This window comes from Mastigoproctus giganteus, chromosome 3 (assembly GCF_048544385.1).
Source record: "Mastigoproctus giganteus isolate SK-2022 chromosome 3, ASM4854438v1, whole genome shotgun sequence".
Classification (NCBI taxonomy): Eukaryota; Metazoa; Arthropoda; class Arachnida; order Uropygi; family Thelyphonidae; genus Mastigoproctus; species Mastigoproctus giganteus.
The window spans coordinates 213,642,054-213,658,877 of record NC_143577.1 but is presented as its reverse complement, the minus strand read 5'-3'; the positions used below and the strand labels follow the sequence as shown (position 1 = coordinate 213,658,877).

General features: G+C 36.1%; 1 protein-coding gene across 1 annotated transcript in view; it reads right to left on the bottom strand.

The window, feature by feature from the left end:
• Nucleotides 1-16,824, bottom strand: part of LOC150088669 (transmembrane protein 62-like) — a 366,503-nt gene that overhangs the window by 175,764 nt on the left and 173,915 nt on the right. The window contains exons 8-9 of the mRNA XM_090370285.1: nucleotides 12,389-12,544; nucleotides 3,485-3,644 (exon numbers count right to left, since the gene is read on the bottom strand). Coding sequence (XP_090226411.1) covers nucleotides 3,485-3,644; nucleotides 12,389-12,544 — 316 coding nt within the window. The remainder of the gene's footprint in view (nucleotides 1-3,484; nucleotides 3,645-12,388; nucleotides 12,545-16,824) is intronic.

Below are 16,824 nucleotides of genomic sequence, written 5' to 3'. Positions count from 1 at the left end.
GTTTTTATTTGCATCCTTTGCCAAAGATTTCTTGTAATCTGCCTTTGCCTGCCTAACCTCCTTTGTGACTTGGTTACAGACCAGCTTATATCTATCATAGGCTTCTGTGTCACCCATTAATTTATAGGTATCCCATGCATTTTTTTTCTCTGCCACATGTCTAATTAGTTCATCTGACATCCATTTAGGCCTAAATCTTGAATAGTATTTCTTAGTTGGTATGTAAAGCCTAGTAGCTTCCAAGATTAATTCTTTGAGTGTTTCCCATTTTTAATTTCCTGTTGGTCCCACCGTATAAAATTTAAATACTGTCTCAGACCTCCGTAGTCGCCTATACGAAAGCAAAAACTCTTTTCTTTACAAATGATGGTGGTTACCTTTGAGTAAATCCCACTTCAGCACACTGTGATCACTGCCACCTAGTGGTTCCTTTATCTGTAGATTCTCAATGCATGAAGAATCACTACTGATAATCAGATCAAGAGTATTACTCCCTCTAGTTGCCTCCCAAACATGCTACTGTAGAAAACAATCATCCAATAAATCCACAAAAGCCTTGCTAGTGTGAGTGAAAAACTCACAAATTCCAGTCAATATCTGGAAAATTAAAGTCCCCATTACAAGACTGATTTACTGGCCCACTAGTTCCCTGTACAGTTTCTTATTATACTCATCAGAGTCATTAGGCCTATAACACATTCCTACTCTCAATTTTGATTTCCCAATGCTTATGTCAAACCAAACTGACTCGACACTGCGTGACTGTCCAGCCACGTCGATTGGCTGTACTTCCTTGGATTTTGTGTTTCTTAACTAATAGCATAACCCCTCCTCCCTTCCTATCCTATTTATCCTTCCTGTAGACACTGTACTCCCCAAATTCCATTCCTGCATTCCTTCTGTGTGACACGTCTCTGATATCCCAACAATATCTGCTGTTGATGTTTTGACCAACACCTCAAATTCATCAAATTTATTTACCAAACTCCTAGCATTGGTGTACACGCAAGTATACATGCACCTGTACCTATTCTTAGCTACCCTAACACAGCCCATGTGTTTACTTGCACCGCAATGACTCCAGGCAGTCTCTGAAATCCCCTGCATCTTGTTTTCCAGGCTGCTGCTCATTCCAATAGAAGCAGTACAAGAATTATTTTCACCTCTGCCAGTGGCTACTGTTAATCTATTAGTCCAAGATAGCAGTTTTCCAACCCACCTAACACTGCCTTGATAGCATCAGCAAATATTCTTGCACCCTTTCTATTTAAGAGTATCCCATCCCTGCAGAAGCAGACTCTCCTGCTAAAAAGCACAGATCAGGCTAAGGAAAATTCTACCCCTTGAGCCTTGCAGAATCTCTCAAGGGCCGAATTGATCGACAAGGCTCTCATCACATACTCCCTCTTATCATGTACGGGCAGAATTGCAGATACTTTCAAATTCAACCCTAATTCACGGATTTTTTCAACAGTGATCTGTACTTAAGTAATTCCGCCGGTCTCCTACTCTTAATATCATTAGTGCCAACGTGTACAACAATATCACCCTTTGTGCCCATAAAAGATGATATCTGCTCTACAATGTCATCAACCTTTGCCCATGGCAGACATACCCTGGTCCTGTTCCACCTATCCTTTTTGCACATTATGTTCCCTGTTTCCCTGACAATAGAGTCACCGATAACTACTAGTTCCTGTGGGACCAGCACATTCTGCCTTGGGGGTTGCCGCTGTGTTGCGCAATGTTCAAGCGTAAGCTGTGCAGCTGACAGCTTGATGAGCCCCTCAATTTAAATCCTTTGAGGGCATCCATTCACTCCTTTAAGCTCTCATATAGGCCCATAACAACACTGAGTTGTTGCCCAATTTCCTCACACGCCTTACATAGTGCACACACAGACATTCCCCTTGGCAATATCATGTGCTGTCCCTGATTTTTCCACAAACATCAAACAAGCAGTACATTTTAAAAGGCTGTGATTCAGAGGAAAACTGCCCCATCTAACTGCCCCACTTTCAAAAATCTCCCCTGAGTCACAGCACTCCCATTTGCTTTGCTGCTCTGGTCTGAGTCATGATCTTGATATAGTATTTCCCCATTGTATAATTTTTGCTTAAACATAGCTTCGGTTAAATGCCTTGATTCAATAATATCATCAGCTGCCTTATGTATACGTACTAATTTGATAAAATCACATTCTCTGTTTTGACACAAAGACGGATATTTTTCTATCCAATAGGATTGTAAATTATTATTTACAGGAGGCCATAATGCAGGATCAGAACTTATGTTTATAATATCATCAATTTGATCAGAACTTATATTACTTACATTATTATGAATTTCATCAAATTGCACTTTTTCGGAAAGATCAATTTCATTTTCACGTACAATTTCCAAAGCGTTCGACGTAATAGCTATGGAATCGTTAATACTGCATCTTTCGGGATGGATAATAGTATTTTGTTTTTCTTCAGCATTTGAGGCTGTAGAAGTTGAAGGACTTCAACTTTGCTGTTGGTTGTGGTAACTGAATCCAAACCTGTTTTAGTAAAGAAGGTTTTAACTTTTAGAAGCTGTTTAATCATTTCTTCTTTATGCTTTGCCTTTTTTCTTTTTGCAGCACCACTTTCAAAAATCCATTTCATTTTAAGATATCATCTGATATAAATGGCCAACAAGATGTAAAATACAAAGTAAAATACTATATTGGTGAAGACTGATGGGTTATTATATGACAAATAACAGAACCAGTATGGTGGCCAACTGCAATAAAGCTGATGCAGCAAACCTACAAAATACAATTCGCTGAGCAATAAATTTGTCAACAGGCAGCGGACCTATAAGGCATCTGTGATGTTACTTTGCATGTGAGAAGCTTTGCACAGAGAGTAGCGGACACTTAAAAATTATAATTATATATATATATATATATATATATATATATATTATTAATTTATAATCATAAGCGAGAATTAAATTTGTTAATTATTTTTCTAAATATTAATATTTTCGGCACTTTAAACTATTTAAAGAAAGCCAAAAACATTATTCTTATATCATAATGTTCCGTGTTTGCAGTGCTTTCGACTGCAACGTAACATATGGGACAGAGGATCTTTTAAAAAATTATTTAAGATCAACAAGTGATGCCCCCCTAGTAGGCTGAGGCCTCTGGTGTCCACTGGGTGCACCCATGTGTTAAAACGGCCCAGATTAAGGCTGTGTAGCATTAGAATATGTTCGTAAACTGCTGAATGTGTTTGCCAATTTACCTGTTGTAATGGAACTTTTTTTTTTTTGCTATGTAAAATTAGGTTAATTTTTGAGTTAACAGATGCAAACCATTTCACAATTGTTAACACACAGAAATGTTAGTTGCAATGATGCAAATTCCTTATCTAGTCTTCACCATGTCAAGTAAGGTAAAGTAAAAATAAAAATTAATAAGCAATTTTTAACTTTAAAACAGGAAACTTACTCTGGCATATACTTCCATGTTGTGTATTCCTGATGGATAATCAGTAGGTTTCCATGAAAATATAAAAAGTGGCCCTTCAACATGTGATAGATTGCTCCATCTACCACTGTTTATACTTAATTGTACAAGCTCTATGGAATGTGGAGAAAACACCAATACCCTATTAAGAAAATAACTCAAAGTAATTCAAATTTCCAAAAAGTAAGTTTAGAATTAATTATTTAATTGAGAAGTGTGAGTTATCAGATAATCAAATAATGGTAACATTATTGCACTTACATAGAAATTGTTCTACTACATCATATGGGACAGACACTTATAATATCATTTCAAACACTTATAATAGCCAACGGGCTAGCCGGATGGGTAAAATGCCTGCCTGGCAACCCAAAGGTCGCGGGTTTGAATCCCGCCTCAGGCTTGTATATCATGATGGTGCCACACTATCCGGTTGGATCTCACCGCCACGATACACGAAGGAAGCAGGGAAAAACTGGTTTCCTTAGTGTATTGCTCACATCATAGGATTTAAAAAAAAAAAAAAAAAACCAACTTATAATTAAACTAAAACAGTATTTTACTGTACTACCTAAGTCAGGGAAAGGTATTAAAAGGGTATGATAAATAATACAAGATTAACCCCTCATACTTGAGAACTGTGTGTACGTATTTCTAACCAAATCTTGCTATACATCTCTTATATAATTTCAGTGGATATTTGCTCATTTAAAAATTGCCATGTCTGTTGGGGATTTCAAGAACTGCTGGAAGTCATCACAAAACAAGTAAATACATAGGCTGTGTTAGAGTAACTAAGAGTAAGAACAGGTGCATGTATACTTGTATGTATAACAATGCTAGAAGTATAGTAAATAAATTTGATGAATTTGAAGTCAGATATTGGCAGATATTGTTGAGATATCAGAAACATGGTGTCACACATATATAAGCAGTGCAGAATTAGAATTGCGGAGTAGAATGTGTACAGAAAGGACAGACAGGATAGGAAAGGATGCTGCTAATAAAGAAACACAAAATCTAAGGAAGTGCATCCAGTTGACATTGGTGGACAGTGCAAAGTTCAGTCAGTTTGGTGTGACATAAGCACTGGGAAAAGGAAAATGAGAGTAAGAGTGTGTTATAGGCCTAATGATTCTGATGATTACAAAGAACAATTGCAAAGAAGAAAGAGTGGACCAGTAAATCCGAATGTCTTATAATGTGGGATTTTAACTTCCCAGAAACTTGTGGAACTTGAGGGTTGGTCACACACACACACACACACACACACACACACACACACACACACACACACACACACACACACACACACACACACACACACAACACTTTTGTGGATTTATTGGATGATTGTTTTCTACAGAAACATGCTCAAGGGGTAACCAGAGGGAGTAATACTCTTGATTTGATTACCAGCAGTGATTATTCATGCATCAAGAATTTCCAGATAAAGGAATCACTAGGTGACAGTGATCACAGTGTACTGATGTGGGATTTGCTTAAAGATGTAACTACCACGAAAGCTACAGGGAAGAGTTTTTGCTTTCGTAAAGGTGACTACAGTGGTCTCAGATAGTTTTTCCAATTCTTTATAGTGGGATCGACTGATGATATTAACAATAGCGAATTCTAAATGACAAGCCTTCAAGGAATTAATCTTGGAAGCTACTAGGCTTTTCATACAAACTAAGAATACTGTTCAAGATTTAGGCCAAAATGGATGTCAGATGAACTAATGAGGCTTGTAGCAGAGAAGAAAAAATGCATGGGATGCATATAAATTATCAGTTATATGCACACAGAAGCCTATGGGAGATATAAACTAGTCTGTAATCACATCACAAAGGAGGTCAGGCAAGCCAAGGCTGATTATGAGAAATCTTTGGCAAAGGACGCAAAGAAAAACAACAAAGACTTCTTTACTTATCTAAACTGTAAAAGGAAGGGAATGAATCAGATTGGTCCGCTTGATATCGAAAGGTCGACAGTTGATGATCCTGCTCAGGTAGCTGAAAAAATGAATGAGTATTTTGCATCTACATTCACACATCAGGAATTCTGGAGGGAAGGGGAAGACTGAAGTTTACTAAATTCAAACAGGAAGCTAAATGATTTTGTAATAACGGAGAGCAAAGTGGAGGAGTAACTGTTGAAATTAAACATAAAAAGTGCAGCTGAGGTAGATGGAATCTATCCAGTTGTATTGAAGGAGACAGCGAAGGAAGTAAGCAAACCCTTAGCCATAAATTACGAGAGCATCCTTAGATTCAGGGAGGGCCCTATGGACTGGAGGATGTGCAAATGTATCTCCAATTCACAAAGGGGGTTGAAAAGGTGACAAAAATAATTATAGACCTGTTAGTTTAACTTCTGTTCCAGGGAAAATAATGGAGTCACTGGCTAGACAAAGCTGCAGTTACAGTTCAGACACAGAATGAGTTTGCAGGATGCAAAACATAATTTTGATATCACATACAGTCAATTCCAGTTATTTGGGACACATCGGGACTAGTGCATTTTGGCCCGATTAAGTGACTGCCCCAATTATCCAAAGTTTCACGTAAATAATTAAAAATACAGTGGACCCCCAATTTACAATTGGTACATTGTACAATCAAATCACATTACGATGGACTCACCATAGTAAAGTACTATTCACTATACGATATGTAGAAGCACCGGTCATTGTGATCACGTTTGTGAATTAAAGTTTAATTCTATTAAACAGCGATTCTAATTAGCAAAAATAGGAGGAATATTATCCACAGGCTATAAAACTAAAGATATACTGTATTAAGTACAAATTTACACTTTTTTAAGTTACCAATGTGCCTTAAACACGTCACAGGGTATCGTGACTCACACAGAAATAGCGATGCCGATTTACGGACGAGTCATGATTTAATCTGTTGCGGAACATGTGGAATGTTTTCCAAGGTCGACCTGGTGACTAATCATAGCTCACTTGGGGATTCTTTTCTTTGTGATCGATGTAAGGAGTGCACCAATCTTAAATTAAAATTTGGTGCACTGATGGAACAATTTGAGTCACTGAAAAAACGGGTGCTTGCACTTGAGAATAATGCATCTGGGAGCTCGCCAGGGACTCAAGACTCCAGCAATCTACTAAGTGATGCACTCACAATTCAGGCCTCAAAACAGAAAAACCAAGTGCAAACTACTCTGGTTCAAAAGGACTTTGTTTTATTAGGAGACTATTGTCAGAGAAAAGGGGAATATTTTTTGTAATAAAGGATAGATGGAGTAGAACGAGGGTATGTCTGCCGGGAGCAACTATTAATGATGTCACCAACAGATTGTCAGATTTTAAGGGAGGTAAAGAGATTATTATTATTCATGTGGTGACTAATCACATTAAACGTACACAATCTGATGATTTTTTGGAAAAATACAAGACCATGCTGAGAAAATGTTGCAAGCTAGGCCACAATGTCTGTGTCTGCAATTCTGCCCAGACATGATAGGAGGGATTATATGTTAACAGCCTTGTGGATTAACTCAAGACTTGAAGGACTCTGCAAGGCTTTTGAGGGGAAATTTCTATCAGCTTGGCCCACACTTGTAGGTAGAAGGAATTCGGTGGTGCAAAAGTTTTTGCCAGTATTATTGAGGATACCTTAAAGGTTCAGGGAAACTGCTAGTTAGGAGGGGAATGTGGGTAATACTGACACACGTTTATCTGATAATATTGGTCAAAGTAACTCTTGCACATACCTCAAGAGTTCTTATCTGTTTCCCCAACTGGACATATTATCTAGATGTTCTGGGGACAGAAACATTTCAAGTGAGCAGGCAGCTAATGCCAGGGAAGAGAGCCTAAAAAATTTCAAGGGTTGTGTTAGGGTTGTTAAATATACAAGAAAAGTGAGTCTTAATTGTTTATATAGTAATGTTAGAAGTGTTGTCAATAAAATGAGCAAATTCGAACTGTGGGTTAAAACAAGTAACGCAGACATAATAGGGCTTATGGAAACGTGGTGCCACACGGAAATAGGGGATGACGAGTTTCAGTACAGCTTGTATAATGTGTTTAGGAAGGATAGGGTAGATAGAAGGGGTGGTGGGGTAATGCTTCTTATCAGAAGCAGCCTGAGTGCGACAATAGCTTTCCCGGATTCAGATGTTTCATGTGCTAATACAGAATCTGTATGGTGTGAGATAGTTGGAAACAAAGGTATAATGCGAGTAGGAGTAATATATGATTGCCCACGTGATTGTGAAGATTATGACGAAAGCCTCTACATGCAAATGGAATGGGCAAGTAAGCATCAATGTCTTATTATGGGTGATTTCAATTTGCCTCTAATTGATTGGAGAAAATTAGAAGGAAACTCGACAAGGGGAACAAAATTATTAAATCAACTAGATGATTATTTGTATCAGCATGTCAAGGAAAGTACTACAGAAAAAAATATCCTAGACCATTTCTACAAAAGCCTCAGGTAATATAAAACTCCATACTCAAACAGTTCTACTTATTTTTGAAGCTCCATTTATGCCACCACGATCTACAATGATTTTAAATCTCATTGTCAAAAGCAGACACTCAACGAGTCAAAAATAATATTGAATACAAGAAATCGTGGAAGAATCTAGAGGACAACAATTATACCAGCATCAATCACTTCTTTAAAGAAAATTGCATTCATTTGGAATCATATTATATCGATTTACTTTGAGCTGGTATTATTTGGCCAAAAGTCTTTTTGAAATTAGAACTTCATTAAAAATAGCATAACCCCTTCAACCCTTTTGTGTTCAATGTTTTAAAGTCTAACATTGACATTCAATTCATCACAGAAGAATATTCTTGTGGTGCTTTTTTTTTTTTTTTTTTTTATGAGAATCCCAACCACGAGAGGTATTAGAACCTATAGTACTTAGTACCGTGCTTGGGTTGGAGGTTGAGAAGACAAAAGAAGATATTTGTTGATATTGGACTTGAACTTCTGTAGACTGTAATTTTCAGGAAATACGTATGAAGGAAGGTTGTTCCAGAAAACGGCAGTTGAATGAATAAATCAGGAAGATGAAAAGTTGGTTCTGTGTGTTTGAAGTTGGACAGTAAATGGATGTTGGCTAGTGGCAGCACGTATTCGGACTATTTTGAAAGAGAGAGCAGGAATTATAGAAGCCAATTCAGAAGAACAGTGCCCATGGAAGTATATGTAGAAGAGGCATGCAGCAGAAACAGTGCGTCTATGAGAAAGCGAGTGGAGAGACTCTGTTAGAGATGAATCATTAATTACCCTAACTGCCCTCTTCTGAATGGAATCAAGAAGCCTCAGAGAGGTTTTGGGGGCACCACCCCAGATGTGGGAACAATATTCCATGGCAGGGCAGATTTGCGATTGATAAAGAGTAAGCAGCTGTTTGGAAGAAAAGTAACGCCGAGAGCGAAAGAGAAAACCAAGTTTTTTAGATGCAGAGGAAGCAACATTTGTAATGTGCTTGTGCCAAGAGAGATTAGAAGTCATGGTAATCCCCAAAAGAGATATATCATTTTGCCTAGAAATCGGAGTCACTAAAGATAAGCATAGGAGCAGAAGAATCCTTTTTGCGCGATATAAGACAAGATTGAGTTTTAGAAGGGTTGAAATCAACTAAGTTGTCTTTGCCCAACTGGAGAATTACCTGAAGATCGGCATTTAGGAATTGGCAGCAGATTTTCGAGAACTTGAAGCTGATTGAGCTGGACAAGGTTTCTCAAAATGGAAAGTTGAATGCAATGTGCTATCATCGGCAAAACTATGGATAGGATTTACAGTTAATGGAAGAAGGTCATTGATATTCAAGAGGAAAAGAGTGGGGGAAAGAACTGAACCTTGGGGGACACCGGCATTAGTGGAGAAGTTAGAAGACAGAGAGCCATCTACCATCACCCTCAGTGAGCGATCAGAGAGAAAACTGGATAACCAATTACTAAAAACAGTTGGCAAACCATAAGATGGAAGCTTGTTTAGAAGACCTTTATGCCAAACACAATCAAAAGCCTTTGAGATGTCAAGAGCAACTACTTGTGTTTCACCGAACCTTTCCATTGAATTAGTCCATAAATGGGTAACATAAGCCAGAATATCACCAGTGGATCGACACTGACGGAATCCATACTGGCGATCGTTGATCAGACGGAAGGTTTCTAGGTAGTTTAAGAGTTGGCGGTTAATTGATTTCTCCATTACTTTAGAAAGAGTAGAAGTAATTGCAATGGGACGATAATTGGATGGGAGGGATTTGTCACCCTTTTTAGGAACTGGCTGGATATGAGTAATTTCCAAGCAGAAGGAAAAACACCTTTGGAATAAGAAAGTGAAAAAAGGCGGCAAAGAATAGGAGTAAGTTCAGGAGCACAGGTTTTGAGAACAAGTGGAGAAATACCATCAGGACCTGGAGCTTTCTTAGCATCAAGATTCATTAAAATCCTTCTGATATCCTTTTGATGGAAGACCACAGGAGGCATTGAATGGAGTGTGTTAGGAATGGTGGGAGGTGTTTTACCAAGATCATTAATACATGAGCTCGAAGAAAAATGGGATGCTAGCAGGTCAGCTTTATCCTTGGCTGAAGTGACAACAGAACCATCTGGTTTGGACAGAGGTGGGAGCAGAGATGGGCAAAAGTTGCGGCCATTAGCTTTGACAAGAGACCAGAATGCTCGGATACCATTAGGGCAAGAAGCAAGTTTTCTACTCTTAGCCTGTTCAAACTCTAGTTTGGACTGATTAATAACTGCTTTACAATTGTTGCGAGCTTTGGTGTAGGCAGAAAATGAAACTGAAGAATTAGAAACAAGCCAATTACGATATGCAACATTCTTCTTTTGGACAGCCTTAGCACATTTATTGGAAAACCAAGGTTTAGATAAAGGACGAGATTTTAAAGTGGAGTGTGGGATAAAGGATTCCATTCCTGCAAGAATAATTTCACTGACACGATCTGAGCAAACGTTGACATCAGAAGTTTTGAAACAGTAATCAGACCAAGGAAAAGAAGAAAAGAAGTCTCGCAGGTCATCCCATTTTGCATTCTTGTAATGCCAAACAATACGAGGTTGGGAATAGCCATGAGATAAAGGTTCCATTGGAGAAGAGACAATCACCAAGTTGTGATCTGAAGTGCCTAAAGGACCTCTCACTTCAACCTTGTACTTAGAAGGGTTGTTTGTGAGAAAAAGATCAAGCGTATTGGCTGTATGATTAGGATTGTCTGGTATTCTTGTAGGTAAATGAAAAATCTGTTAGGAAAGCTGGACTGGAGAAAGTCAAGTTGCAAAGAGAGGAAGTCAAAGAGCTCCAAGTGATTAGTGGAGTTGGGAGAACAGTAGAGACAACAGATGAATTTTACACAATGAGGTAGAAATTTTAAGCCAGAGAAGATCAAAGAGAGGAGATTCCAAATTGCCAATTCTCTGACAGGGAATATCAGAACGGACATATGCACAAGTACCACCTTTGAGGCAAAAGGAATCATATAGCAAATTGTTTGGACATCTGAGATGAGCAAATAATTTAAACAAATTATTTGCTCATCTCAGATGTCCAAATTATTTGCTGTATGATTCCTTTCGCCTCAAAGGTGGTACTTGTGCATATGTCCGTTCTGATATTCTTGCTTATATTGTTGAATGTGTAAATAAGACCAATCGCAGGAATAGCAATTTACAATGTAAAATTATTGAAATTATGAATGAGTATCCTGAGTTTGGCATCATTGAAATAACAAGAAAATTAAGCATTGACATGCTCAACTCTGTCAAAGTTACTAGTCAAGAGGCTGCTTGGTATTTGCTTCATCAACCAATGTTCCAGAGTTCAGTTGTAACTTATATACCGACCGAGTCACCTATCAAGCGAGAGCGTAATAGAAAATCAAATAAAGAATTGGAATGAGAAAACATGGTGACGATTCTAGCGACATTTGGAAAAAGAATTGGTCAAATGGGCCCGAATAGTAACATCTTTGACCTTCCACCGGTAAGTAGTGGGTCACGCCCTTTGCTTACTCTGCAGAATCAACATTAGTGACCACATTGACGTCATATAGGAAGTAACATAATTTACATCCTTTCCGTTTCACATTTTTTTCGAAGTTGTTTTCACATAAATATTTTTCATGCATATAGGGTACACACAGGCTTTATGACATGTCAGCAGATTAAGCCACAATATACCAAGTCAATCCTTGGGAACAAATATGTTTATGACTTCCAGGATAATTTGTTTAAACATTCCCCAGAATTCATTCATATCCAATGTTTTGGTCAGTAAATACATTAGTCTTAGTGAACCATTTCATGTAGTTTATTAAGTCTATGCAAGTATGTTAATGGAGCTGATTTGTGTATATGAGCAGAAAAACCCAGAATAACTCGCACGGAAACCATATCCTCTTCTGTCTAAGAGTAAATAATTACAGCTCCAAAACATACCTTTGAGAACTCCTTCAGTCTCTAACAGGACTAAGAAGTGGAAAACTTGCCATACTGTCATGGACAACGAAAAGTGTTAACATTTAAAAATAATGCAACATGCAAGTTAATAAGTCAATCTTTTATATCACCAAAGAAGTCAGCCAGGAATAAGCAATAAAACATTTGGATTATTCCATCAGTGGAACATTTTTTGCTGTTCACTTATTCTCCTCTTATACCACAGGGAGCAAGGATTTAAGCAGTGTACCTGACCAGCAATAAAATACCATTACAACAAACAGAAGAGAGTGCCACATTTTTTTAAACTTACTGCAATGCATTTTTATTTCTACTGTACTTAACTTATGCAAGTATGTTTGTTGGCTTATATTGTGAATAAATAAAATATAAAAGCATCATTACAACACAGAAAATTTTTGCTAAAAACCTACCGTATATGTGTTGACTTTTTCATACGTAATAAAGGTTCCAGTTTAGGCATTGTATAAAGGGCATGTTTCGGATTGGTTACAAGTATAAGAGGCCACCTGTTAAGGTTGTGATCGATGAAAGAAAATAAACCATGGTCAACAGCAATCAAGCGGAACCTGAAAATGTAATATTAAATTTGTATGCTTCTTAAACTGAATCATTTATATGTTTTGTATTATTTACTTCTATATAAAATAATCATCTAGAGCAGGGATTCCCAAACTTTTAGAGAAGCAGGCCACATATGAATTTTTGGAATATGTGGTGGGCCAGAGAAAATTTCTAATTACTGAAAACTACATTTGCTGCATAACTTTAATGCCATGCAGAGAAACAAAATTTATACTTATCTATATCTAGAGATTCAAAAATAAATCAATGGATATGTAATATAAAATATACCAGTTTGTTTATATCAAATTTTAATTATTACTTATTATACTAATCACAAAAATACAGTTGGTAATACAACAAAATTAATTATTACTTATTTATTGTACTAATCACAAAAATACAGTTAGTAATACAACAAAATTATAATTAATGCAATGAATGTGGTTGTAGAGTGCAACTAAGTTTTGTAATATCAGGTTTTAAAGTAAGCTCCAATTCTTAAAAAGTCATGTAAATGTGGGGTCAGTTAGACGTGATTTTATTTTTGATTTTACATATTTCATTTTTGAAAAGGTCTGCTCACATGTGCATGTACTTCCGAAAACTGATGTAATCATGCTTGCAATTTTTTTTAATTTTTGGATAATCTGACTCAGATAATGTTTAATTAAACTGAATTAGATTTTCCTTTTAGTGCAGCATTAGAATAAAGATCTACCAACTCTAATTGTAAATTCTCATCAACACTGTTGACATCAAACGAATTTTGAAAAAGTTCAAACACCTCTGAATTATTTTTAAAATCAGAAAAATCTAGCTGCAAATTTTTCCCTGCAACAAACTAATGTTCTGAACAAAATTTTCGGTGGAAAAATTACAACTAGTCATTTTAGATAAATTATTGCAACATGGAAAAAGGTGAAAAATTATTATGAAATAGTTAACTTAAATATCTCCAGTTTCAAATGTGTTGACATTATAATACAATTCATTGACAAGTTTGTCTCATCCTTGTTTCATATTAAGAAAATTCAGGTGTTCACATATATCTGTTAAAAAGGAAAGGTTCCACAACCATTTCAGATCTGACAGTCCCAGAACAAGTTTCAATTTTTCATTCAAAAATAGATCTATTTCGATCCTAAGTTCAAAAATTTGTTTCAACATGTTACAGTGACTCAACCATCATACTTCAGTTTAGTAAAACAAATCACCATATTCAGCTTCAATAAAATTTTTGAATTGCCAATGATTCAGACCAGTCTTGCGAATAAAATTTACTGTTGATATTATAGCTGACATGACTGAATCTACGCCCAAAAATTTTCTGAACATAGACTGCTAGTAAATTTTACAATGAAATTGCATTGTTTTTTAATATTTTTACTCAGGGTATTTATGACGCTGACCCACGAACCCAATTTTAGTACTGACCATATTTTTAGTGCCATCCATCAACCACTGATAGCAAATCCCAATTCAATTTGAGGCCGTCAATCACTTCTGACACACTCAAAAATATATTTTCGCCTTTGAATCTTTCAAGCTTTTTAATGCAACTAGCTCTTCAGTTACTGAAAAATTTTGATTTACACCTTGGATATAAATTAGTAATTGAACTGTACTGTATCTTCACTCTCATCAATTGCTATTGAAAAATGTGTGAATGCATGAACTTTTTCTACAAGATGATTTTGAACATCCGCTCCTAAATCTTCAATTCTTATTACAGTTGATGAAAACAAACTTAGATGCAAAATACTTTACTTTCTCAGGACAAACTTCTGCAATTGCCAAAAAATTCTCCATCTGTAAAGGTCCTTTCTTCTTTGGCAATGATTTGGCTCAAAAACAAACTCTAACAAGCAGATAAATCTTAATGAGTAAACATTCTACTAATTTTTTGTTGTTGGCTTTGAAAAGTTTGGGTTAGTTCTTGGAGTTTTTTCTGCCGCAAAGCTCCTTGAAATTTATCGTAATTTGAGGCATGTTTTGTGGTGTAGTGATGTTTCACATATTTCTTGAACACCAACAAGGCTTCATAGCAAATAAAACACATGCAAGTATCATTGAGCAGTGCAAAAAAGTAATTAATTGGCCACCACTCATTAAAAATGAGTGGTGGCATCAACTTTTCTTTTTTTTTGACATCAACTTCAACATGATTTTTATGGGGTCACTGGAAAAAAAAAAAATACTCATGAATATTGAAGTAAGCAAGCACTGATATGTCTTAATTTTATGAAATATTTTAACATAAAAGTTATTATATTCATATCACTCATATCCTGTGAAATTAATAATATAGTTTATTAGGCTGCATGCCTAATAAGCTGCATATTAAAATATAAAACTTATAGTTTTATATTATAATATAAAACTATATTATTAATAATAATATAGTTTAATAAGGTGATGTTTCGGGTATCTTACTGACACTCATCATCAGACCATGCTGTGTGGGAGAACAGAAAAGACTACAAATTTGAATATTTTAGGATATTACAGTTACAATTACCAATAATACAATTGCAATTACCAATACGGGCACTCCCCAGCTTAAGTGATACTCAACTTATGGAAGTTCGACTATACGCAAGTTTTTGCTGGCCAGTGCAAACTTAAATCGTGGAAACATATTTTGCATCTCATAGGAATAAATGGAGGTATTGTGAAAATATTGTAATGTGAACCCAATAACACATTGGTTTTTTTGGTAATTCATTCCAAGACCACGGAAACTGAAATTTTCACTATATAACTAAGCTATTTATCTCTCTGAAAGGTCATTTTTATAATGGAAATTGCACTACACTTTCATTGTTATATGTTCCGTTATAAGAATTAATTCTGAACACTGATATTTTTCTAAAACACATTTCTGGAGGTCACTACCATAAAACAAAAACAATCTGCACTTTCCGGTTTATTGCACTTTTCTGTTAGCTCAATCTATTATAAATGGGTAGTAAACTATCTTATTGCATTTGCAATAATACCGATAACTGGAATTCTGTGGGTTTTTACATTACAGTATTATGGTGAAACTAGACCCCCCCCCCCTTCACTGAGATCTTCAATCATATAAAAAACAAATTTTCAGAATCTTCTCTTTCCTATTTACTTATTACAATGGTGAAAAGAAAAGGACTAATGGAAAGTGCAAGTGCTGGCAGTGCTAGGTAACAAAACAAAATTGATTTAGAAATGAAGATTAAAATGATTAAAAAGTACGAAGCAGGACAAAGTTTGTCATCTATTGCAAGAGAATTAGGTCTCACTGCTTCAACAGTGAATACTATTTTAAAGGACAGTGTGCATATAAAAGAACATGTCAAAGGATCAATGCACTCAAGATCAACAGTGATCACAAAACAGCATTCAGGTGCTATATCGAAGATGGAAAAGCTATTAATAATATGGATGAAAAATCAGATTCAGAAGCAAGTGCCTCAAGTCCAATGGCCATTCAAGCAAAAACAAGAAGTATTTATGAAGATATTAAGGATAAGTACAGCAAACCCCAAGCAACGTGGCAAGCAATGGGTGGTTTAATAGGTTAAAGTGGAATTCTGTGGGTTTTTACATTAGTATTATGGTGAAACTAGACCCCCCCCCCTTCACTGAGATCTTCAATCATATAAAAAACAAATTTTCAGAATCTTCTCTTTCCTATTTACTTATTACAATGGTGAAAAGAAAAGGACTAATGGAAAGTGCAAGTGCTGGCAGTGCTAGGTAACAAAACAAAATTGATTTAGAAATGAAGATTAAAATGATTAAAAAGTACGAAGCAGGACAAAGTTTGTCATCTATTGCAAGAGAATTAGGTCTCACTGCTTCAACAGTGAATACTATTTTAAAGGACAGTGTGCATATAAAAGAACATGTCAAAGGATCAATGCACTCAAGATCAACAGTGATCACAAAACAGCATTCAGGTGCTATATCGAAGATGGAAAAGCTATTAATAATATGGATGAAAAATCAGATTCAGAAGCAAGTGCCTCAAGTCCAATGGCCATTCAAGCAAAAACAAGAAGTATTTATGAAGATATTAAGGATAAGTACAGCAAACCCCAAGCAACGTGGCAAGCAATGGGTGGTTTAATAGGTTAAAGTGGAATTCTGTGGGTTTTTACATTAGTATTATGGTGAAACTAGACCCCCCCCCCCTTCACTGAGATCTTCAATCATATAAAAAACAAATTTTCAGAATCTTCTCTTTCCTATTTACTTATTACAATGGTGAAAAGAAAAGGACTAATGGAAAGTGCAAGTG